Source organism: Pholis gunnellus (genome assembly GCF_910591455.1).
Source record: "Pholis gunnellus genome assembly, chromosome: 3".
Lineage (NCBI taxonomy): Eukaryota > Metazoa > Chordata > Actinopteri > Perciformes > Pholidae > Pholis > Pholis gunnellus.
The window spans coordinates 17,504,605-17,531,649 of record NC_136529.1 but is presented as its reverse complement, the minus strand read 5'-3'; the positions used below and the strand labels follow the sequence as shown (position 1 = coordinate 17,531,649).

Sequence of the window (27,045 nt, the reverse complement as noted above, 5' to 3'; positions counted from 1 at the left end):
TTGGCGTGCTACTGGTGTCGGACTTTTACCCCGCTGTTGTCTTGTCTTCCGTTGAGTGTTATTGTTGGCTTTTTTTTTTTTTTTATAACTTCACTCGCGAGCTTTTTACGTTACTAATTTTGAAAATTCAGCCTCGTGGACGATTTATGGGACGTTTTTAAGAAAAGTTCCCGAAGTGCTTCTTTTGAGGAACCGGTGGAACGGCGGAAACCGCCAGAGATGGATAAGCTAACTGATAGCTGAGTTGTTAGCCGAGAATCACAGGTCAAGAATAGGATCAAGCTAGCATGCTAACAGCTAGCTAATTTAGCATTTTATCGGCTAACCTAAGTGACTTTGTAACGTCCGAACTTCTGCCGGTTATTTCTCGGGCCTGGCTGCTAACGTTACACCGTGAACATTTGTGTCAGAGGCCAGCTAACCCAGGAAGAAGACTCGGGTCTGCATTTTAAAGAAGAAGAAGAAAAAGACAAGTGTTTTATAGAGAGGTGGCTGTTGTCCCGTCTTCTCTGCCCAAACCAAAAAGCATGCTGTCCAACGCACAGAACCAGCCACTGTTTCCCAACCCGTCGGGCCAGCAGAACACCACGGGCCAGTTCCTCCCCTTCCACGCGAGACCCTCCTTACAGATCAAGAAGAACGCCATAACAGACGACTACAAGGTGACCAGCCAGGTGCTGGGTCTGGGCATCAATGGCAAGGTGCTGGAAATCTTCCAGAAGAAGACTGGAGACAAGTATGCGCTGAAGGTAGGTCATACTTTGGGGGGGAAAGAAACTTGTCCAGAAGAGGAAGAATGTTAGATCTGTGTAGACCTGAGGCACAGACAGGAGATCTGAATACCTTAGAAGAAACACAGGAAGTGTTGTGTTCAAATGTGGATTTTATACAAACTATTCCAACTCAGGTTTATAACAAAAACAAATACCTGGAAGGATTAGTCCTTTCTTTGATTGACAGAAGATTTCTTGGCAACAATTTTGATCGATAAAATGGCAAAACAGTCAACTTGCCTCTTTTAATGTGAATATTTGCTAGTTTTTCAAATGAATGACATTTTGTGTACTGTTGACAACTGGCAACCTGAATACATCACCAACAGTTCCTGGAAAATGTGATTTAAAATGTATTGACGTTTTATAGACTGACTGTTAAAGAGATTAGCTGACAAAATAATTAGCAGATAAAGTTTGTTTTTATGGCCTTGTGAGGGTCGTGATAGTATTGTTCTATCCATCTTATACATTGTTCATCATTACTCTACCTAAAAATCAACCAGATGTTTGCTGATCAGTTATTAGCAGGTGATCCGTGATTGAAATGCCTCATATTGGATAAAGGGGTTTCTCATTTTTTTTTTAAGTGAAGACAAAGATACTGGTGTATTTCATATGTGAACAACTAATTCTTTTATAACGGGTACCCTGTGATGTGCTGCCCCATAACAAGTTGGTTGTTACAGTAGAGCTCAGAGCACATTGCTGGACAGGCTATATGCTACATGACACCATTTCTCAACCCGTGCATTTGTTATTGTTTTGCGAATCATCCACCATTTAGTGTGATGAGATAACACCGTGATAAGCATATATTTGTTGGTAGTTTTCGCCCTCTGATTGTTCTCTGGATTTAAACTGTCCTGTAAATGATAAAAACCTCAGGGCGGGCTGTAAAGTGACTCTGCGGTGTCAGGATCTAGAGATCACGTTCTGTATCGGTCAATGATTGATAAAGGACAAAAGTCCCAACAGCTATCCACACAAGCGGGACTGAAACGAGACCCACCGAAGCTATTTATTACTGCAGGCCAAATCAGTTGTTTATTATTAGAAGGAATCGAGTATAAAACTTTTTCCGAATAGGTTTTGCACAAAATTAATCACAGCCTGGGAACATCCTGTGTGGTGATTCAAACGGTCTCAATAATCGGGTCACAGCGTTTTGCACTCGAGAGTGTGTGTGTGTGTGTGTGTGTGTGTGTGTGTGTGTGTGTGTGTGTGTGTGTGTGTGTGTGTGTGTGTGTGTGTGTGTGTGTGTGTGTGTGTGTGTGTGTGTGTGTGTGTGTGTGTGTGTGTGTGTATTAAACATGACATGCACACGCGATCTTGCTCAAACCTGTTGGATGTCATGTCGTGGTGTGTTGTATGTTGTCTGTTTAAGCCTGTAGAAAGTTACAGTTGAAGATGTTTATCAATTGAGACGTCATGTTATAGTTTCAGATCGACATGGATATTGCACCTGAATAGAGCTTTTGTTGTTGCCCTCCAACCAAAGTTTGGTACAGCTCACTGAATTGTTAGCGACTGTAAGCGCCCAGACATTGAATGACGCAATAGTGTGACCCTGAGGGTCTTTGTCAGGCACGCAATCAAACATCCAGACACGTCTCTCCAAATCCTTTGCAGCTCGCCTCAAAAACCTAAAACTTTCTCATATTCAGTTCAGCTCAAATGACGGGACTCGCTAAGGCCACATTAGAACATAGTAAAACCTTTCTAAACCTTTTCCCAATCATCCACCTGTTTCCTAATAACACAGTGAGCGATCACTGAAAGCACAGTCACAACATAGTCACAACTGTTCATTGATTTAAGGGATAACATATTGTGTATTGCACTTTCACATTAAATTAACAGAGTAGAGACATTGCAATAGATATTATTTTTGCAATATAAATATTGCGATATGAATAAATGCAGGAGTATTCACCCAAAATTGTGTAGGTCACATTTGTAAGTGAAATGCATTGATCTTATGCACTTTGAGAGCAGCTGTAGGGTGCGTGTGCAGCCAAAACCTCTCGTTTGCCGGCTGGTTAGTTTAGGCCCTTGGTATAATATGCAGCTTAGATTTCTATGAGCGGAGCACACATTTTAAATGTCAATGTCTCCTTTTGATTATGTTCATTTCATTGTGGGACGCCCAAATCGTGATCGCGATTAATATTCCATAAATTGTGCAACCCTACGACCTGAATAGGTCGACCATGACCCTCCTGACGTGGGTTTGACACTGATAATTCTAGGATACCAAAGTTTAAACAGCATTGACTCTGAAAAGAGAGAGAGATATTAATGTAGAGTAAGAGTGCACATGTGGGCGATGTAATGGTTTTATGGTAGTAATATCTCGGCCAAATTATCACAATACATTATAAGGATTTAAATGTACAGAGTTTCAGTGGCATTATTTCCTCCACTGATAGAATCCCCAGTGGGTTCACCACTGTACTCAGAACATCTGGAAAATGTCGTACAACTAAAAATCTGAAAGACAGAGCTGTGATTTCAAAATAAAGCTCAGATTGTTTTAAAGTAGGTGCTAACTGGTACAAAAATAGAAATATTAATTCTTGACACAAACCATTGTGTCACTAACTATTGTAGAGCAAAGCTGTGTACAAAGTTATGTTCTCAGTATTTGTGCAACTGATTGTGTAGTGTTGACAATCTTATTATACATATTCAACTCAGTTTTAGGTATAAGCCAGAATTAGGTGTTGACAATGATGATGAGTTTATATAACTACGGTATTACGAGTTGACATTGCCCGGGCAAAATAGATTTTAATTTCTACTCACAGGAGAGCAGTGCGGCTCAACTGCTATTCTCAGTCATTCTCTAGTGTGTTTCTATACAACTGTTTCCTGTGCTTTGGGATTTGTTGCATGAAAAAGCTGATTAGAAATAGCAAAAAAAGCTAAAATTGTATTAAAAATACACGCTTAGCTGAAGTAGAGAAGACAAAAGAGAGAAAAGATGCTATAAAAACAACACAAATCCCATCTTGAGAGGGAAGCAGCAGCCACAATGTGTTAGATCTACATGAGAGTTACTAGAAATACAACGGCACAAAATAATGTTGGTGGTAAAAAATGTAGTGTTTAAGGTTATGGACAGCTGTCATCTGTGAGCTCTCTCTAATATGTAATATGCTACATTCACTAATATCTTCTCATGCTGTTTTAAGACGGACTTTAACCAACGCGATTGATGCCTCCACTCAATGAGCTGATGCCCTTGTTGTTCCTTTTGCTGATGTTTGCTGAGTCAGCCCCATCTCATCTATTGAATTCATTAGGTTCGCAGTAGACGCCAGGATCAGCAATCAACCACACTGGCTTAGGGTGACATCACCTTGTACAACTTTTACCTGTCTCTTGAACCACGTTTTGTGCACACGGTGCAGCGGAATCATTTCTAACTCTGTTTATTGGAGAGAGACCGTGGAAGAGAAGCGGAGAACCTAAAGTCTTGGAAGTCCTAGAAATGCACTTTTCTTTAACTTGTAACGCATTATGACCTGTCGCAGAGAATCAATACCTTTTGACTTTGTTTGTTGTTTGCCCTTCTGCGTTGATTGGTCGGTCTCTCTTAAGGCTGGGAGGCATCTGCCGCTATTGTCTTACAGCGACTACATTTACATGCACACAAGAAACCAAGTTATTGAGAGCAATCAGACCCAAAACAGCACTGTGTTAAAAAGATGCAGAGGGCTGTGATTGTGTGGCCTTGTAGCTACAGTATAGGGGTAAGAAAGGGACATTATTTCACAAAGATCTGTTTGAAATGTACATCTAGTAGTTTGTTGGCTTACCAGATAACACAATTCTACAACTTTTGACCATTTGTATCATGGGTAATCATTTTTGTTCCAATCTTTGTGAGGTAAACAGTAAAATGATGCAGTTCACATTATAAGGCATTCTACGTGAATCTGCACTGTGTTACTGGATAACATTGCATTGTTTTGTGGCAAAAGTTGAGCAGTATGTGTGGTCAACTTTTTTGCCAGACAGTGCGGCATTTTTTCTTTTGTGAAAACCCTTGTTGTCTAGACCCAACACTGTACCAATGCAGTGGTCTCATTGCAATACATGTAGAGGCTGTCATTTTTAGTGCAAACAAATGTTGGTTTGAGGAAGTTAGAGAATACATTGGGCCATTCAGTCCTATAAATTGGCAGCTTAATTCCTTATTATGTATTACATTAAACGATCCGTCTCTCTTGCTTTCTCTCTTAAAGCATACATGGTTCCAGAATAACTTGTCCACTAGGAGCACTGGTACTCCTCAATACAAATGTAAGGAGCACCAGCACAACATTTAGGAACATCACTTAATCAACATGCAATGCAACACATTTTTTGTGTATCACTGATAAATGATTTTTTACTAAAAAGAGAAGTTCCAGAAATGTTTTATTTTAGTGCTTAACCTCATAGACCCACAATGACCCGTTTTTTTGTCTTTTTAAATCAGGAATAAATATGAATAAAGGAATTCATTTAAATCTATTGTGAAAGCTGAGAACATTATGATCAAAGTATATAACGGCCATTCTGGTGCTCACTTGAGTTTCATAAGTCACGGAAACTGCACATAAACCCCCTTCGTGTGAATATACCAGAGAAAGACGTACCTCCTCTGAATGGACTCGGTCTGTAGTTTGTGGTATAAAGTTTCATGAGGTTGTGATTATCGTAGAGGTTACAACAGGTCAACGGTGACGGTCTCACTCTGTGAGATGGTACTATGAGGACTGACGTCATCACAGATGGACTCATTGGATCCACAAGAATCTCAGCTCAACACTTATGTAATTCCAACAGCCTCGCAAAGACCGTAATGTCGGCAACTCCTGATTGATTTAATTTTAACTGATTGAGCTGTGATTGTGGATTAGAAAAAGTAAAAAATAGTTATAGTGATGGCCTACAAGAAGTTTTGAAAAACAAATTCTAGTCTTTACGCCAAGTTATGCTGTATCCGGAAAGGAACTCAGTGAAATGTCGTTACAGTGATGTAATCACAGACGGAATGACTAAATGTTTCAGCCACATTTTGTGAGCTGTTAAAGTCGCTCTTCCTGAAATTTTGAAATATGTGGAAGTCACTGTGGTGAATAAACACACCTGCTCAGGGTTGGTTAAGAAAAAAGGGGAAGTGGAAACATTCGCCAGTTCAAATGGAAGCTTTTTCTTCTTTCATAGGTTTGGATTTCTGAAAGTTTCTCTTGGCCTGCTGTGGAACAAAATAATCCAGACTTTGTCCAAATGCTGTGCTTTAACAAATGTCCTTCTAGTGAAAGCCACCGTCCACACAACATGAATCCTTCTGAATCCAGCATTGACACGTTTGTGCATGTCGGATTAAAGGTTAACGCAGAATGGAAAAGCCAGGCCCGAGCTTCAATCATGAGACGGTGAGAGAGAGAGAGAGAGAGAGAGGAAGGAAAAGGAGGGAGGAGGAGAGGAAGGAAGAGGTTCTCTTTGAGTTATGTCTCTGCCCCGTCTGTCTAACTGTACCCTTATGAGAGAGGCATCTCTAAGACGCCAGAGACTAACTACTCATTATTCCACTTTTATCATCACTATTTATGTCATATTTTATGTCATATTTTAGGTCATCTCTGCTATTCTCACAATTACACTCTCACAAGAAATGTTCAATTTCTCACTCTATGTTATTACATAATGCCGTTGTCTCGTTTTCGTGTGTTTAGATGTAAAAGCTGCTGGGGAAGATATTAGCAATAGTGGCAGTTAATACAATACAAATATGGTCTTTACATTCCACTATTGAGGACGATAGGAACAACATTTAGTACTTTTGAAAAAGGATCCTACTCCTTATTACTTTAATGCTTCAGTATTTCAAAGCATAAAAAGTATCTTCTGTTTTTCAAGTCATTTTTGAGATGGTTGCAACATGAGGATTGATGCTTTTCTTTATCACGTATAATATTAAACTGAATATCTCCGGATTTTGCTGTTTTCTGATATCTTACCGACAGAGATTCATCCAGAAAATATTCAGTTAATTACTCAATAATGTAAATAATCATTAGCTGCAGTCCGAGATCATTTCCCATGTCTTTTTGGGGATTCTATGTTGGTGTGGTTTAGCTTGTTCTTTGCCACAGATGTGTGTCCAGTGGAGGTCTTCTGGTGAGACATACTGGCTGTTAGGGTTAGTTCATCTCTAGGCACCTTTTGATTCAGAGGCCTTTGATGTGATTATATTTTCTCTCTCACTGTGACTATCTACTTAAAAAAACACTGCATATTTGTAATGATTCATAATTAACAAAACTTCCATTATCTCTTATTAATTTAACATTAGTAACAAATAGAAGAGATGTGTCAACTGGAGGGTTACATTTCCAAGCACTGCAAAAATAACATAACTCCATTTACTTCTAACTCGGTTATAAGTAAAGTGATCGGAACTGCAGCCTGTGGTGTTTAAGGCCATGTCCACATTACTACGTTTCCCTTTTAAAACACATTTCTTTTGCTAGGTTTACACTCAGCGTCCACACTGCACCGGAGTTTTAGAGTTTGAGAAACTCCCGAGGACGGATAAGTTAGAAAACTCTGGGGTTACCTCCTAGTGCGGAAGGCCGTTAAAACGAATACGTTTGGGCACGATGACATAGACATCCGCGTTCGCTACTTGATTGGTTCTTAGCAGTCACGACGTGTCCTTCCCTGATTCGTCACGTCTCTATCACAAGCAACAGCCTTGATTATCGATCGAGGACTTTGCTTTCCTTATGAAAGGTTATTTTGTTCTGCACAACTATTGTGAAGTCCACACACAAATGGTAAAGGAACAAAAGCATACATTTACTCTAGTACGACAGGGACTTCAGCCAACAGCAGAGCTAGCATAATCTAGTAAACGTTTATGTGTAAGTGTTCATTTTATAGGAGAGAGAGAGAGCGCAGTCTGAAAAATACGTTTTTCTGAGTTTATGGAGGAAGATCTTAAGTACGAAGCACAGCCTTTCATTATTGAAGACTACTATATTACTCAGTGTACGTGAACTAGGCTGTAGCCTAAGTCTGTATCGTTTGACATTGTTATGTTAAAACTATGACCAATCCTTCAATGCCATAAGATCCTTTTTCTCCTTTCAGATTATTGTGAAAATATTAGTTTGACATTTTCTCACAAACAAACAGATTAGCTGAAGGAAAAGCTTTTTTTGGTAAACATTGATCTTGGTGTTGTAAGCTCCTTTTGACATAATATGATTTACTGGTTTGCATTTTTACATCGCCTGTGATTAGTCGCAGGATCCACCAACCAACCCCCACGCTGTGAACTGTCTCTCTGCTGCCTCCCTGTCTGTAGAGGAGGGTTATTTGGAAGGATGTGGTATTGTAGTGGTGATAGATGGAACCAGAATTCATATCGGTGATACATAGTCATTTCCAGGCTGATGCAGCACTCTGTCATACTGAAACAGCACTTCTTTATGAATGGTCGTGGATACTTCCTTAATAAGCTCTCAACAGACACAACTTTCTGTTCATAATTGTATTGATGCTGGACTTCTTCTTTGTGTTTGTATTTTGTTCTGCTTGGGTTTTATAATCAGTTCCTAATAAGGAAGCGAAATGGTTGAATAGTGTTAACGGTAAAGGGAAGTGAATGTTTTTCTCTCTTCCAGAGTTCATTCATTCAACTTGCAACATGTGCGCTCTGTTGCTCTGCTATGAATATTAGCCAAAATACCTAAAAACACTCACTTGAAGCCCAATTTGTTTTTGGTGCATAGAAGAACAAGCAAGTCCTAATTTTTCAATTTAAAATGGTCATAGATTAATTTTATGTTGATCCTCGTTTATTCATTTGTTTTAATGGTGGTGTCTTTAGATTCTAACATAATGGAAAAGACAAAGGGACATTTGTTTTTATAATAAAGGAAAAGGGAAATAAGCTTACTTGCTTTCTTGTCGAGATTTACATTCAGGGTTTGAAATTAGGTTTTGTCCTCGCCCGTCACTGTGGCAGATCATTGAACATTTCTAATGCATGTATTTATCCTGCCACTTCTGAAATAATACAAAATATATAAATATTTTTAGTAAAAGTAAACTGCGAATGTTTGCGGGTGACCTGAATTTTTTACTCCCGTGCCAATGCAAATATTGACTCTGTTTGGCAGGTGGTAATTTCATTCCCTGGTTAGATGAGACAAGCCGGATATCACACTTATATCTGCATGGCAAATATTTAGCTGAGCCAGCAGCTGGTTAGCTTAGCATAAAGACAGGTAGAAACAGGAAGCCTCTGAAAAGGTAACGAAATCTGCAACTCTAAAGCTCACGTATTACCATGTTACATGTATTTAGTTTAATCAGAACAAAAACTGATCAGTAACTTCCTGAAGTTTTTCTAGTTTTTATGTAGTCTTTCTGAAAACATACTCGCACACACACACACACACACACGCACACACACACAACTTGACAAAGGGACACATCACCGGCTGACGGCATGAATTCCCCCATTTAAAATCAGGTGATAACACACCGGTCCATTTGTATTCATGCAGTGACGCGGTTGCATTTGGTACTTCTGGGGATTCACAGCATGAATCATGAGGTGTCAGAGGGGAGGAGTTAGCGAAGCCGGTTCAAAGGGACGAATAGAGGTAGAAGCTGTCGAAAAACATGCCAAACGCCTTCAGTCTGTACTTATTTAGTGACACTTATCTGTTCATTATCCCCGTCTGCCTTTTGGCTCTCGCAACCCCGCTGTTCCTCTTAAAACACTCCTCTCCTTCTTTGTTTCCATGCAGGTCTTCCAGCCTGTATCAGGAAGTGAGACAGCTGTTTCTGTGTGTCATACAGATGTCGTTCTCTCTCACTTCCTCCCCCTTTTGTCAGCCGCTCATTTTTTTTATGAATGTGTGTTGTGTACAGGGACACCTGCTGGCTAAAAATACTCACCTGCAAGCATAGCTGTCTGTCTTGAGAGGAAACATGACCATTCCTCACAGAACTGGTAGCGCTTCAATCTGACTTGTGATACCTTCAAAACATGCAGCAGTTTCAAGCAACATGAAGATTGTGTCTGTTCAAACAGAATGAAACAAATATGTTTACCATGCGGAAGTGACTTGATTGACAGCTGGACTGTACAGACATTAGTCTAACAGTTTGTGTTGTGCCAGCTAAGACTGACTGATCAGGAACTTAAATACTTTATTTTCCCCCAGTCTCTTGAAGAGGTTTTTCATTAAACCTATTTTGTTTTGCCGTGGGTAAATTCATTCCTATTTCTGTCCACTCTCTTTGAATTGTCTTTATATGCAATTACGCCAGCTCTAGCGACACGTCTACACAGCAGCACGCTGTTTACTGTGAACAACATAAGATAGTTCCCTTTTGCAACCACATAAAACAGTGCATTACACACACACACAATACATTATTAATACTAGTGTGCACACACATGGATATCTGATGGTCCTGTGAGGCAAAGCAGGTGTCTTTAGCCAGATCATGTCCTATTGACACACAAACATGCTGCTTCACTGAGCACACACACAGACAAAGACACCACTTCTGCTATATTGTTTTGTCAGGTTAAGAGGCTTTTTTTTTTTGATTGAGCCAAGCTTAACTTGTTACCCCTCAATAATCTCTACTCTACAGCCCCATCACCGTCTGTGTGATATTTTCACCACATCAACCCTGGACTTTTCCTTGGTTTTTGACGCGCGGCAGGTGGAGGATGGGTGCTCCTTCAGCGTACCCCCCCCCCCCCCCCCCCCCCCCATCCCACCTCCCACTGTCCTGCCCCGAGCTCGGGGGCTTTTGTGTTGGCTTGAGGAAGTGTATTGTGTGCCCATCTGCCCCCCTCATCGCCCTCTTTCTCCATAACCTTCACTGTTTACCGTCAAACAGCCAACAGCAGATGGGGGGCTATGCAGTCACACTAACACCAGCGGAGAGGTGACGTGGGGGGGGGGGTTCTTATGTATGTATACGATTGCGTATGTGTTAAGAAGACGGCGTAACGTCTTTGTTTGTGGAGGGAAGTCTGCTATAATTAGATGGGCTAATGTTAGTTTCCATGCATGATTCTTGTTTCCAGGTCATGGATCTATCTTTTAGTTCCTCTTGACAGTTAGACACCAGAGTAACAATTATGTAGAATCTCAAGACTGCCCCGCACATAGATTACATACTGCCACTGATGACATTACATACTATTATTTATTAGTAAGTGATGTAGACAGTGTTGCAGTTGGTGCGAAGACCTAAAATGCTGGTCGTGGCTTGCAACAATGTGGAAGGCATAACGTTGTCATTGGAAGCCAATTCGTAACAGACGATACTTATTGTAAGTGTGTTGATTTGTGGCCTTAAATGAACGAGTCAAAGAAATCAAATGTACAAAACGCTAACGGAAAAGTACGAGCCCTCCTCCTGTACATGGAGATGTTAGAGAGTTCATCTGGCTGCCTGCCCCCACATGGAGCCGATGTGTTGCTGTTGACTTTGTTGGGATTCCAGATTCCTATGAGGTAGTGGAGATAACAATAACGTATTTATTTTATTTAAAATAAGGCTTTGGATTCATCAGGGTTTTGAATGTTCGACATTGTGCTCATATCAGATTTTTAGGAGTCTGTTCACACTGCATGACATCTGTAGTTTTGAGTGCAAAACCAGATGAGGTGTAGTGCTTTGGTGTAGTGGCCACACCAACAGGTAACTGGCAATAGACGCATTCGAGCTATTTGTACAGCAATATATAACTATTTTTGAATTTAAGAATATATTATTGCAGGAAATGCTGTTGTTCATTCCTTCAGTTAAAACTTTTATAAATCAGTTTATATTGTAGCGGAAGTAGATCTGCGTCCCAGTAGTAAAACAATATTGTCTGCATATAAACTGACTATCACATTTACAATACCACATGATTTTGTGGCACAGTTTTGTCATTTGAATTTATGCCGATGCATAAAAGAAGTGTCGAAGGATCCCAGTGCAACGATTCTGTCCTGTGCCTGCTGTTTTGCGTGTCTGTTTGGGTGTTTTTCACTCTGCTGTGACGCAGAAAGTCAGAGCCACACTTGTTTGTTCTGTCCCAAAGGGTGGTTGAACTGTGTTCACTGTTGAGATAAAGCAGAGAGTAGAGCAACCTACGCCATACCAACTCCTCCTGGTAACAGTCACTCACCCGTCAAACATTTGCTTCAACAATTTATCTATTTTGTAAAATGCCAATACAGGCAAACTTGAGTTATGATTTGGATATAAGTAACTATTTCCAGGGTAGTTTCTCTTTTTTTTGTCTTTTTTTTTTCTTCTAAGGTTGTTTACATTAAAAGTCAGAAATGACATTTTATATGTTGCAGTTATTCACGGCCTTCCCTTACAGACATATTCACAAACAAAGGCATGAAGTCACATGAGGATTGTTCTCAGTTTCACTTTGCAAACAAACTAAAAGTTAATGATCACAAACCAACATGGATGTTATCAAAAGGACAATATGAATGTGGTGGCTTTTTCAATAAAAAGACTGCTGTTCATCAGCTGACTGTCGGGACTTAAACAAACTCCTGCACAGCAAGAAAGTCAGCAATCACAGAGCTGCCTGCAGGGAACTCTTCTAACTATAACCTGGTATACGACAGCGACACAAACAATGAATTGACCCTTTAGTTGCCGGTTTATAAAGCATATTAAACTTAGCTAGAGTTGTCACGAGCCTGACCTCCACACTGTGATGAGACAAGGCTAGGAAAGTGAGGCATGGGCCTTCGAGATCTGATTCACTTGTAAAGGAATAATTGTCATAAAACATTAGATTTGGGTCCAAACCACAAACTTCCCCATTTTATTTTAATGTATTGAAAATATAGTAAGTTTATGGCAGACACATCTAAAGTATTTTTAGGTCTTGGGGTGGGGGGCGGGGGATGTTATGGGGTGGATAAAAGTCATTAGTATATGCCACAAAGACGTGGGAGCCAATACATCATCTGAAGACCTGAAGAACCTGAAGATTAATTTGAGATGCAGCTCAGCACTGTGTGTGAAGTCCTTCTAGTTATAAATCAAAATGTATTTATTTATTGTGAAAGTGTACAATGATTGCTATTCCCATGCTCACTTTATTTGTTGCACAGATTTAGAACACCATGGAAAAATTCATGCTGTGATTGGATGGACACTTCTGTAAGAATTGCATTCTTTGGTAATTGGATGATGACTTTCTGTTCTGGAAAGTGCTCAAAAATCCCCTCATTGACAACATACCTTGGCTGAACGCCAACGTCTCTAGTTTGTGGTTATAGAGTTTCATTCGGTTGTAAATCAAAGGGCTCACAAAAGGTCATTTTTACGTGCACAAAAGTTTCAAAATCTGATTCATGTTCTAGTTTCATTCAAACACATTTAGGAACATAACAGTCTTTTGGCTTGTTTAAAATGAAACGGTACATAAACACACAACTGAGCGTTTTATAGCATTGTTTGACCTTGTGGTGTCAGCTAAGTTGGGTTTAGTTCACACACTTTTGGTTGAAGTGTATTAAAAGCTTTCAGTGGACGGAGTAAGAACATAATATAACAATAGGCTAAAGCAAGGGGGAAGAGTCAAACCAGAGCAGTCAGTTTATTTGCATACACAACCAGGTTACATTCAGTTTTCTACAGACACCTGATTTGGGGAATACCCTGTTATGGAAAAAAACAAACAGTTTCCGTAATCAGGAAAACCTGATTTAGATTGCTCCTGGATGCTGATTTGTGTGTGGAGGTTTCAAAGGAGTTCTCCATGTATGCATGTGCACGACAAAGACTTCAGACAGAGAAAGCCTAGCAGTGACAGCAGGGCAACAAGATGAAAGGAGAGATCACCTGCAGTACATCTTTGTATTCAAAATAAAGTTCAACTAGAGTTGAAGCATCCAAAAGTATAAATAAGTCGTGTTCCACCACTGAACACATGACTACTAACAATCAACCACAGCTTTGCCCGTCCTCTCACTGTGCCCTCAGCCCTCCGACACTCGCACTGAACAAATACAATCTGTGTCTTTTATCACTAATTGTTATATTAGCTCCCAAAAGGAAGGTGCTATGGGAGACGTATTGCTGATACTACTGATTTTCAGCTTGGCAGTAACCAGGTTATCACGATGTATTGTCTGATTTCCTGTCTAACCTGGTTTCTAATGTTTGTGTAAACACACTGACGGTTTTGTGTGCCAGACAGCAGACTGGATTCTCTGGCTCCCCCGAGCACTCATTGCCCGCTGGAACGAAGCCCACTGCTGTGTTGTGACTGTGGGCCGTGCTGGAATGTAATGCAGCACAAGATAGACAGACGACGGTTCATTGTCTGAGCTACAAGGCTGAATTCCTTACATCGACTGACGAGGATATTTTAGAGTTTTACTTGTGATATCGTATATCGTAGAGTTAAATCTATCAACAAACACTAGCTTACTTACTAATTTACTATCTCCGCCAGGAGGATTATGCAATTTGACTCGTGTGTGCGTGTGCGTGCACGCCTCTGTCTGTCAACGGCTAATTTTGCATTCTCTCAGAAAACTACATCATATTTTTGGGTGGACATTTTTGGCTGCATGTTCAAAGGCCTCTCTTGGTGGCGGTGACTAAAGATTTCTCAGCTAATAGAACTCCCGGTACACACACACACTGCTGAGTACAACGCCGCCACTCACGCAGGCAGACAGCTCAGTGAGTTCAGTTTAGTTTTTGGCAAGATTGTATGAAATTTTTTATAGAACGACTTTGAGCCAATCGACTGCATGCAGTGTGTTTTATGGCGCTTTACAGCCCTGTGGGGTCTAGACGGGGTTTGCCAATTCTGGGTTGTATTCAGTCAATCAAACAAACACCTGGCAGAGATATGCAGTGTCTTCTAGTTCAACATTATATTGCCTCTTCTTCACAACTTATACTTTGAGCAGCTGTACTGAAAAGTAGTAAAAATCTACCATGAGTGATTCATCCCTATCTTTATTGATTTTTTTATGATTTGATATTTCCTTTACCAAAGGAAACCTAGTATGGCCTCTGCTTTCTGCTTGCCTAGTAAATCACACTGAAAAAGTAAGATAGTAGTTTAAAAACTATAGAAAGTTTCATTTTTATGTCTGCTGGATGCAAAATAGAAGTTCAAAAGTTCAGGCCGATATTTGACTGAAAGTCGTTTTACAGTAAAAGATGCAGAGAGTTTCCTGTGATGGTGTCTGTGGCATTATTTATCATAATACATGACCCTGTGCAGATTAAAAACTCACACTTAGTAATACTGAATGCTTTCTTTGATGAACATGAGCATTGTTGTGTATCCTAGTTGTGTTGCCTTTGCTGCGTCTTCGCTAGAAGTGAAGGATTGTTGTAATGATTTGTGACTCTGACCACACATTCTTTTCTTTCAGTTATGAGCATGTTTCCTCATTCCATTTTGTCTCATGAAGTAAAAGGGAAAACCGTTTGGTTTCCCTCTTGTAGGCAGCATTCCAACACAAAGTGCATCTCAAAGTGCTTCACCAAAACAACAAAACATGAAGTACAACAAATACGGGTTATGGCAAGAAGAACATTGAACTATCATACCTCTTACTTAGAATAAAGAAATTGTCTTTCCTGAAATCATATCTAACAGAAATAACAACGGTGTGAATTAATAACGTGACCAAGCCTTTTGTTATGTGCTGGCTGTCCACTATGGTGATGAACGTAATGGCAAAAAAAACAATATACCCACAAAAAAATTCCAAGCAGTGCAATACTGAATTTCATGTCACCTGTCCGGACCGGAGTCATGCCAGGTACCATACCTTCAGTGTTTCAGAAATAAATAAATATTACCAAACTTCTCCCTGGACTTTCTGCTGTAGGGTGTCGAGGAGTTAACATGTTGCTGTTGGTGATTTTATACTGTAGCAGCAATGAATAAATATCTTTATTTATTAATGCACGTGCTTTTGTTGAACGGTGTGTTGACCTAGCGACACACACAGAGGGTGCTACATTCACACAAAACTGTATTGGATAAAAACTCCTCCACATGTTTTCAACATTCTGCCAGCTGATGGCAGCACTGTACTTCTGTCTTGTATGTTTACTGTTGATGTGATGTAATCGTCCAGTGTGTCCGCTGTTGGTTTCATGTCACCTCGTACACACAGAATGTATTTCACTTCATTAATCCCTCTGGGGGTCAAGTTCTTTCACATTGCACATCCTTCTCTGTTTGGCAGTTAAACAGCAGTGTTAATGTGTAGTGTATTTTATAACTGTTGTTTGTATTTGATGTTTACCGGCCTCACCCTCCTTGTCTCTGACCTTCTGTCCAGATGCTGCAGGATTGTGCCAAGGCCCGTAGGGAGGTGGAGCTGCACTGGAGGGCTTCTCCCTGTGCCAACATTGTGCGCATCATTGATGTCTATGAGAACCTCTATCAGAGCAGGAAGTGTCTGCTTATTGTCATGGAGTGGTGAGTGCACAGTCTTGGTGTCATACACACGAACATACCTATCCTTGTGTAGTGGTGAATAAAATCATCATTAATGTCTTTTGAGTGCATTTTAGCAGATACGTTTGGGTTGGTCATAGAGATGCACCGATGCCAACACTGACTCAAACAGCTGGATTGGATGTTGGGGACAATAGCCCCATCTGGTATTAGTTACCACTATTTTGATAAATAACAAGTCAGTACATTTATATCGATGTATTTATTTGTTACATTGTGTTCTACAAAGTTAGGAAAGCAATGTTTCAGTAAAGACTAATCCAGGTCACTTTCACACAGTGAGGCATAAAGCTCGTTAATGAAACACTGGTATCGGAGTCAGACGACTACAGTGCATTTATAAAACGACTACCGATTTATCATATTTAAAAAACGGATGAATTTACTTTCATTCTCTTTTATCAATTCAATATTAGGAACAACTGGAAGGTTACATTTACCCAACATTTCTAAGAGAACCAACAAGAAAATAACTGTGCCTTAACAACACAAGACTTCAGCAGGTTATTAATCACAGCTGCCCCCATTCACAAATAAATAATATAGACTTCTCTTCAACTAATCCTGTGTAATGAGCATTCTGTACCAGCTCTCATACAAAATGCTTCCTCTGAAACATGTGGTGAAACTATAAATGCAGGGACACGAGATTCTGTGTCAATGGATGTCTAGTAGAGGTGCAACGGAGCACAAAACTCACGGTTCGGATAATTTTTCGGATCAGCAAAAAAAAAGGGGAGGAGACAAATATAACTTTGCTTTCCATTTATTTCCATTATTTAAGAACTCTGAAAGCAAAGAACTTTGGGCTATAGTCTTACATGAAAACCACAATATTTAAGATGTCTAATTTGAAACAAATAAATGAAAATAAATCATTCAAGAATACTCTATTCCGGTCTGATTCTGCCACAAACGGTTTCTTAAATGCTGCGATGACACCTTGTTGTTGTTGTGGCTTGGCCCCCGTCGCTGACAGACCGGGGATGGTGGCTCTTCATATGTGTGGACATGTCCGATGTATTGCTGTTGTCGTATGTCTTTCTCTTTTAAACAACGCCTACATACGTAACTGTTATGTCCGTCACCCTCATCCCGTCATTCTAAGTTACAGGGAAGACAAAATGCTCCCAAACTTGCGACTTAAATGACGCCGGGAGCTTCTGACGCGCCTCCGCTCGCCATGACTTTCACCGTTAAATGCTTTTGACACGCTCCGTTTACGTGAACACACTACTGCTTTATATCTGTTCACTGCAACTTTGCATTGATATTCGGGAACTTGTTACTTGAAAAGGAACAGCAGAAGTAAAACACACTATGATGTTTACACTGTAAAAAAAACAATTAATCCGCACCGTGCCGAACCGTGGCGGGTGATCCGAACACCACTAATGTCTCGCCTATTCTGTTACTTCTATCCTACCCACCTTCTACAGTTCCATGGCTTTAGCTTTGGTTTTCTTGTAGAGTTTGAGTGTCATTATTTCTGTAAAAACATCAAGATGGAACGCTGTGTCTTGGTTCCAAAGTGCAACATAACGCAAAAGCCCTGATTCTCAACGAGTGAGTAGGGGTGCAAGTCCCTGAAAACATAAGTTTCAATGTACTTTGTGATTTGCGTCACCCTTGGATGTAGGAAGAGGCCAAATGCTTTCATAAGCTAGCTTTAGAGGCGGCGGGGGGGGGTCCATATTTGGCTGCTCGAGCTCAGCCGCCCTCACCAAGACTCCGCTAGTATTTAGCCAAGTTTAGAACGTAAACAAGACGCACGTGTTTGTTTTAGGTCTGTTGCGTTCAGGGGCAGGAACGGACAGCCTGGTGTATCATAACTGTTACAGAGGATCATAATGTTGAGAATTGAGTTTTACATTTCCGATTATTGAGTTTTCTGCAGTGACACATAATCTTTGAAGAGAGAATCACGATGCATCTAAGGATTGATAGGAGTGGGTAGTGGGTGGGACCTCGGACCCTTTAGGGGGCACCTGGGGAAGAACATTTTGCTCGAATGTAACTAAGTACATTAAGACACACACCGCACTGGTATAATAGAACGGCTTTATAGTTGTGATTTAAATGGGCTAATATTTCGCCAAATAAATGTACAGGCATCATTTTGATTTAAATATTTCATTCAGTACAGATTGAGCTTGTTTTGCAAAAACTGCACATTCCATCAACTATTCTGGGTATTGTTGAATTTCCATCTGAAATTGCAGTTTCCAGACTTGGGAAGGCCTGTTCAACAGAGCCTGAGCGTCTCACCCTATCCATCGATCTAAGCACATTTTAGCCAGGTAAATTATTGTAAATCTGTATGATCTTAGTAGTAAATGGCCCATTTCTTCTAAATGAGCGCGGGACCTTTTTCCTCGCCTTTTGTATTTCCATCTTGCAGCACTTTCAAACCACCAAACCCCCATTCGACTTGTCACACGTGCAATAATTAAGTCTGTGGTTACTCTCCAGTGCGGATGTAGTGGTCCCATCTACCTACACATTCACATGCTAAGATGCTTCAGGTGATGACTAATTTCACTGAAGACACGATCAGCATGAAGCGGCAATAAAGAAAACTAGTTCTTCTGATGAAACTACAATATTTCCTTGAATATTACACACAAGAGGCTCGTGAGATCGAGCTGCTCAGTCTGCTCGCCTTCTGACGCTGCAGAAATGGAGTATTCTTGAGTATCTTCCCATGTTGTGTAAAGGGTCACTATGTCAAATCATCTTGGAGCATTTAGGAAATTCAGTGATGGTCCTTCATTGCGATGGATATGGGCATTTTATTTAGATTGCCAATCACATATATATATATATATATATACATACACCATCCATGGCGACTCAAATACTCAATAGTTCACCACATCTGTAGCAGAAAGTAGTCCCCAACAAATACAATGTTCACTCTTGTTTTTCTTTAAAGAAAGTATATTTTATGACCTGTTTTTAAAGAGGCGTGGGTGTGAGAGTCACACACAGGCATGGAAAGTCAAAGTATTGAGAGAAGTTTTTGGAAAGAAAAACAGCTGATGATATCGTTATCAGCGATTACATCTCTTTGGCGTCTTCACACCGTCCGTGAGATGTGAAGACTGTAGACTGAAACTGTGTAAGGGTGTAACAGGGTTTCTGCTGTGATGGTGTAAGATGTGCACTCTTAGTTCTTTGTACAGACAATAAGTATCTGTTCTGCTGAGAAGTCATACTTCCTCAGTAGACATTTTCAGAAACACAGGGTGTGGTCGAGAGACCTCAAGTTCATCGCTACCTTTTGACCACACAAGTTCAGACCGGTGTGAGCGTTTGCTGGAGATGAGATACTGTCGGTTTGTCAGCATGCAGAACGTGAACGTGAGTGATAGATTTTGAGAATGAAGAAGTGCGCTGTGGTTTAGCAGGGCTGCCCCACGTCTCCGAGTCTGCCGGTCCTGCTCTCCTGTTAACGCATGCATGCCTGGATCATCTGAAACTCACACAGTCATACTGAAAAAAATGATTAAATGAAACTTATCAAGTGCATCGAGTTCGATTTCTCGCACTCGTGCTTATTGAATTCAGGTTAACAACCATTCGCTTTGTATTTGACTGCACCAGTAACGTTTTCTGCAGTTGTTAGTCTTGAAAGTGTTCCTTTTGAGACGGTGGGCTTTGTTAAACATTACAACAATGCAACTTGAACTAGCATGAAACGGAGCACGTTTGCATGTTGAGGACCATGACTCCCTGCTCAGTACGACAGAGAAGATGGCTGTGCCCCCGACCAATCACTAGGGCAGGGGGAGTTCATTCTATTTCAAAGAGATTCCTGCTTCTATCAAATAACAACAAACATTTCCAAATCATAAAAATATGTATTGTTCATTTTCAAAGTAGGATACTTTATGGGTAGCGTTCTCTACCATGAATACAATCAGTCCTAGCAGAATACACTTAAGGCCTAACAGTTACATTTCAAATATAAATATATACATTTCTTTTCTAGGTAATGTTTTCAAGAAAATGTCAAAAAAAATCTCCCACCAAAATAACTGATGACGAAGGGATCAGATGGCAAATGACTGTACAGCTTTGGAAATTATTGTTTTACTGCTTCCTCTTCAACATTGTAGAATTGTGCTTTCCATGTTCTATCATTTCCAAAACACTTTGACGTTGACGCCCTCTATGTCTCTCTCTACACACACACACACACACACACACACACACACACACACACACACACACACACACACACACACACACACACACACACACACACACACACACACACACACACACTTTCAACATATCGTGACAAGTCCTGAAAGTTGCTATCACATCTAATCGCATCTAATTTCCTGTGCTCAAATGATTTATCGTCATTTGTCATCACTTTATCAAATAGAGTTTTTGGGCTGGATTTGATGTACTAATGAATATTGCAAAATTGTGAAAAAATTGGATATCTGCCCCTGCTGACACTGTGAAATGGTGAACTCCTGTGCACCCGTTTCACAGGTCACTGGTTGATTCTAATGCCGTGTTAGTCATTCATAGACTAAAGGTATGAACTGCACCACTAAGAAAAGTGTCTTTTTTAGCTCCTGCTGTGTAGAGTGTTAATTACTAATAATACTAACTGTGTGAAGAAATGATTCAGCTGGTTTCATACGGTGTGATCGCCTACGCTGGTCAACCGGCAGACCACAGACCACCTCGACCAGCAAACCAGTCAGAGGAAAAGTGAATTGAATCAGACTGGGCTGTGTTTCATAAAGCCATCCCACAATTATGATAGATCATACATCATGACAAGCAGTTATTTTGGTACGTAGTTATTTTGGCCTAAATCGTAACTTGCGTGACTTAGAATTGAATCATAAAGGAGTTTAGGGTTGCAAATTTAGAAATTATTTTTTATTTTTAGCTTTTCTCTGCTAATTTTAGTTCACTACTTGAGAAATAATGCTGCTGAGGTCAGTTTGTCTTCAGTGTGTCACTTCCTACTAATGCCCCCCCCCCCCCCCCCCCCCTCCTCCCCGACCCGACTGTAGAGCAGCCACACGGGATTCAGGGATCCGTCGATGCAAAGGTGTGCTTGTTGGCTCTGGTTGAACCATGAGGGAGTTTTTTTTAGACCTATTCAACTTTTGGGATTTCATGTGAACCAAGGTTGAGGTTAGAGATGAGAACATCAGAATGTTATCTGCTTACTAGCCCCCCAAACAACAACAACAACAACAAGGGAAAGCCAGATCCTGAATTCACCTTCACTATACTTTTTTTTGTTTTGCAGCATGGATGGTGGTGAGCTTTTTAGTCGAATCCAGGACAGAGGAGATCAGGCCTTCACAGAGAGAGGTAATTAACTTATCTTGACTTAAAACAATCGGAGCATTTCTTACAATACTGCTGTATTCGACTGCATCCACACACAGACATATAAACATTGCACACACTGACACTTGCTAAATAGGAAGGTTCATGATTACGATCCACAACATCATGCGACCCTTATCGGTGTCCTTTACATGTGCCGTTACTGGCACAGTGTTGAGATAAATGGCCAGTGCGTCTGCTGGTTAATGCAACAATCGGTCACTTTTAATCTCTGTTAAAAGCTGTTGTTTTTTCTCTCTCTTGTAAACAGAGGCGTCTGACATCATGAAAAGCATCGGCGAGGCCATTCAGTTCCTCCATGCAATCAACATTGCACACCGAGACGTCAAGGTTTGTATCACAACTAATCATCACACTGCTTAATAATGAATTTCCTGCTTACTGAGAAATTAAAGCGTTCAGAGAAGAGTTTAAAGGATGACTTTCATAGCGGCAGCAACTAAAGACGTAACTCTTGTTTTTTGTTCTTTCCGGCCTGCTTCCCGAATCCTCCCTGCAGCCAGAGAATTTACTGTACTCCTCGAAGAGGCCCAATCCCTTGCTCAAACTCACAGATTTTGGCTTTGCCAAGGAGACCACTTCACACAACTCTTTAGCTACTCCATGCTACACACCCTACTATGTTGGTAAGGCTCGGCTCCTGTGTGCACATTCGCTCCACTCAATCGCTTATTAATATACAGTTACAAATGCTAGATATTACATTTCTCCGCCCATTTATCCCTTACGCTTTCCTTCCTTTCTGTCTGCAGCTCCAGAAGTTCTTGGCCCAGAGAAATATGACAAGTCATGTGACATGTGGTCATTGGGTGTCATTATGTATATCCTGTAAGTTGTTTTGCAATATCTCTGAACCCTTCATCACAGAGGATTACTTTCTTTGTGCTGTAACTAATGTTTTCATTTGAAACCATGACCAGGTTGTGTGGATACCCTCCTTTTTATTCTAACCACGGTCTAGCCATCTCTCCTGGGATGAAGAAGAGGATCAGGATGGGCCAGTATGAGTTTCCAAACCCTGAATGGTCCGACGTATCGGAGGAAGGTCAGGCAGCATACATACTTACACTTTGTTTATTTAGAAAGTCACTGCAAGTATTGGGTTTAAAGGGTTAGGGTTAACTGAAAACCAGATTATGTGAAGGATTATTTTGTTAATAAACAAATGCATCTCTCCTGAAAAGTAATATGTTTATTCGTCTCGACGAAAAGAAAAACTGTCACATAAGTCAGAAATAACATCATATGACCATCTTCTGTTTTCCACAAAGCTCTTGCAGGTGTTCTTTAACAATCATCTAACCTAAATATGACAAACACGCCGTCCTTTCTGATCAAGAAATAGAAACTGAAGCAGCTGTTCCACCTCCTGTTTGCAATCCGTCACATTCACTATAATTGAAAGTGATGTTTGATTTCCTGAGTAATGCAAAACCTTTAGAAGGAAAAGAGAAGCTAACGTGACGATTTGGCGTAAACTAACCCAATACCTTCCTCTAACTAAGGGGTGTTTATACATATACAGCGTTAGAGGGAAGACCTCGGAGCTTCTAGGAAAGTCTGTGTGCACGTTGAAGTGAAATGCTTCTCGCACTTTGAGAGCAGAAATAAGAGGCTGTATCTATGAAGGTCCTTGTGATCTTGTTTTAGCCGTAGTGGAATGTAACCAAGTACATTTAGGCTACACAGCTTAAGTACAAGTTTGAGGTACTTGTACTTTACTTGAATATTTCAATTTTATGTAACTTTATACTTGTAGTCCACTACATCTCAGAAATATTGTACTTTTAACTTAACTGCATTTATTTGACAATGTTAGTCACTAGTTAGGCAGATTCTGAATACAAAATATAAATCAACTAATTAACTATGATGTATTATTACATAGTATATAGCCTAATTAATTATTAAGTAGATGAAACTATCTTACCAACATTTAAATGAACACATAAATGCATCAATAATTATAATCCAATGATATAGGCCTACCTTAAATATATTATTTATAATGTTCCTGCATTATGAGTACTTGTACTTTTGGTACTTAAAGTATATTTTAATGCCAATACTTTTGTACTTTTACTGAAGGAACATTTTGACTGCGCTCTAGAAAATAATTAAATCATAAACACAGTATAAATATGAATAGTGATGACACGGCAAAAAAGTTGGTTATTAATGGGAAACGCTGTTATACGAGCATATAAAGGCGGATGTGTTGTACTGTAATGTGAACCAGCACAATCCTAACTGCCGATGTGTGCGCTTGTCTTTTTCCCAGTGGGATTTCTGAGTTCAGGTTTAGATGAAAGTAGAACAGGCAAGGCAAAGTCACAGTTCATAAAATAATTAGCTATCTGAATGTCACCAGAACATAATGCAGTCTGGGCTCTCGTATCTCTTTTCAAAGTCACAGAACATCATTTAGAAAAATGGGATAATTTGAACCCTGGGTGCTAGAGTATAAAATATATATGCGTATATGTATAGAGATGTATACAAGTTGCCAGTCAATCCTAATATAACAAGAGTAGATAACGGTAGTCTTGTTTGGCCAATGGCCTCTACCTGTGTTTTGGTAATGTTGTCCGTCTGTCAGCTTGTAATTTTACGCACTATTTGAAAAAGGGCTCCGATCAGAATTCTTGGGACCAATGACAGATTCCTGAAAGCGATGTGAAGACTTTAATTTACCGTGATGCATTATTTATTGAACTATTCTTAACATTGTTCAGTAAATTATTGGACACGTTTTGCGTCATCTGATCGGCCTTTGAGGTCAAATATTGTCTGAATACGATTGGTGGCTTGATCGGAGCGCTCTTATTGTTTTGTTAATTATTTTTATTCTGGGGTTTCAAAATACAGTGTTACTTCAGACTTTTCCGTCTTAATTCCTTTCTTTATTAATGATGTAAATAATACTTGCGTTTGCAGCAAAACAACTGATTAGGACCCTCCTGAAGACGGAGCCAACGCAAAGGATGACCATCACCGACTTCATGAATCATCCGTGGATCAATGTGAGCACAAACTCTACTCGCCATCTTTTCAGCTCCATGGCTCTGGCTGATCTCTCTCCAGTGAAGTAAGATGTGTTTGTGTGTGTCTTTCTAAAGCAGTCGATGGAGGTTCCCCAGACTCCACTTCACACCAGCCGAGTGCTAAAGGAGGAGAAGGACGCATGGGAGGATGTCAAGGTTAGATGTCTATTTCTCTTTGTATCCGTTTTGCTCAAGTTCTTTAATATTAAATTGTTTTATGAATAAAAGAATCCATCCAATTATATCAGAAATGTCCCTATGATTTGGTTTGTTAGTGTTTAGCTGGTGGTGTTTTATCTTTTCTGTCATTAACTATGTGTCAAAGAATAGAAGGCAGCGTCAGGACAGTAGTCATGATCTGCTTCTCAAGCTTGAAGGCCGTGTGATGATATGAAGTTTATCCAAAAACCGCAGACTCTGGTTGGGCAAAGCAAGTGGCCTAACGAGCTTCTTTTTTTTCTGTCATTTTCCAGGAGGAAATGACCAGTGCCTTGGCAACAATGAGAGTCGACTACGAGCAAATCAAGATCAAGACCATCGAGGAATCGACCAATCCACTGCTAACGAAAAGGAGGAAGAAAGCCAGCCACCCCACGCCGGACCCCCAGTCTGCTGCCCACTGAGAGTTGCACACACGCATGCACATACAGACACAGGTTGTAAAAAGGAAGCAATAATTTTGTCGACACGCGAGTCGCGTTGCATGGGTTTTCTCAGCGTTTTATTTTTCATGGCGAATTCTAATGTTTTCGTAGGAGTGTTTGTTTTTATTACTCAACCATTTTAACAAAACCCACCGCTCTGCTCTGGCAGAGAGGACGTGTATCTGTGTTTGTACACCAGTGAAGAGATTATGAATTCTAGAAAAGGAGAGCAGTGGGGATCGGTGAGATCTCCCTCCTCTCCTTTCCCTAATATCAGGTTGTGTACTCGGAGGGGCTTGAATGTTGGAGGAGGACATGAAGCCTTAGCATTAGCAGTATAGTTCTATCTTCAACCCGCCGCCCCTTTCTAGCTCTAGCCCCAAACCCGTGAATGTTAAATCAAATGGCTAAATCCCAAAAATAAAAGCAAGGGAAGTTTTCTTTTACGTACATGCAAAGTGAGCAGATGTATTTTGAACTGACGAGTGGAATGTAAGGACTCTGTCCCTGATCTAGCTGGTAAAGTGGGAGTGTCTGTCAGGTTCAGTTTGTCTTGGTGAATGTCGAAACAGAGGCCTATATGCACTCACAAGGGCCATGTGCCATTCTGACCGAGCACCTCTCTTGTGGCCCCTCTCTCCTACCTTAATCTACGCTTGTGTTTCAGGTACATAGTTTAAAGGGCAGAGAAGGTCGCCACGTTTAAGAGCAGAAACTGGCTCCACCTTTCTCCCGCATGTAGCTCACAGGAGAGTAGGAGCCAACCGATACTGTATTTTTTCATGGATCTTATGAACATATTAGCATAGGCCTTACCGAGTGTTGCTAAAGCAGCAAATGACTTTTAACCCCTACCAATTGTTTCCCAATTTGTAACATTGCCAGATTATATTTCAGGTGAATGCTATGCAGATGTGTTTGTCAGCTTGAAGTACTGCGAGGACCTTTTCCCTTAGTGTTGATTTCTGTTTGCAAATGTGTTGGAGAGATGTCGTTGATGTGTGTTTTATGGAAGCGGTAGCATACTCTGTAGGGAACACATGGTTCAGACAGACTGGGCCATCTCTGATCGTGTGTCTCTAAAAAGATCACGTAGTTACTGTTGGTTGCACCAGCTCAGCTGTCGGGAGGCTCAGTGGGACTCATTTGTTCTCCCGCATTTCTCCTCCACACTTCCTGGAGGATTGACAGGAAGTAGAACGTACTCGACAGCTGCTCCTCGTCTCAGAGCAGAAACTCTGACAAACACCACCAGCAAGCTGTCGTCACACTCGGACAGGGTGTGACGGTCGGCTTCTTTCCGATGTTATTTTTAACGCAATAGGACGCTTCCAACTCACACGGGATCATGGGAAATTATTGTTTAATTTTTGTCAGTTTAGTCCACTTCACTTTGTAAAATCACATCCACTTTACATGTCACATGGCACCTACAAATCTCTCACTGTAAAAATGTTCATTGAATGTTTTTGACAATGTTCCTCCAGTTTGTTTTTGTTTCTTGTCCTCCCCTCAACAACTTTTTTTTTTTATTTGTTTGTAGTGGAAGTACAGAACTGTCTGTCATTGAGTCTGTTAAGCTCCACCTGCCGTACTTTTGTCTGCTTCAGCTTTGGATTAAAAAAGACACA

At 40.5% G+C, this 27,045-nt stretch overlaps 1 protein-coding gene across 2 annotated transcripts; it reads left to right on the top strand.

Moving 5' to 3' along the window:
• mapkapk2a (MAPK activated protein kinase 2a) lies at positions 1 to 27,045 on the top strand. Of its 2 annotated transcripts, none has more exons than XM_079186085.1 (10): positions 1 to 749; positions 16,157 to 16,296; positions 21,623 to 21,687; positions 21,977 to 22,056; positions 22,226 to 22,352; positions 22,479 to 22,554; positions 22,647 to 22,771; positions 24,664 to 24,749; positions 24,849 to 24,926; positions 25,244 to 27,045. In XM_079186085.1, the coding sequence occupies exons 1-10, from the start codon at positions 528 to 530 to the stop codon at positions 25,391 to 25,393; spliced, it is 1,149 nt and encodes a 382-aa protein (XP_079042211.1). In that variant the 5' UTR covers positions 1 to 527; the 3' UTR covers positions 25,394 to 27,045. The 2 variants fall into 2 exon arrangements, with proteins under 2 accessions (XP_079042211.1, XP_079042210.1); XM_079186084.1 differs by having other exon boundaries at positions 24,846 to 24,926.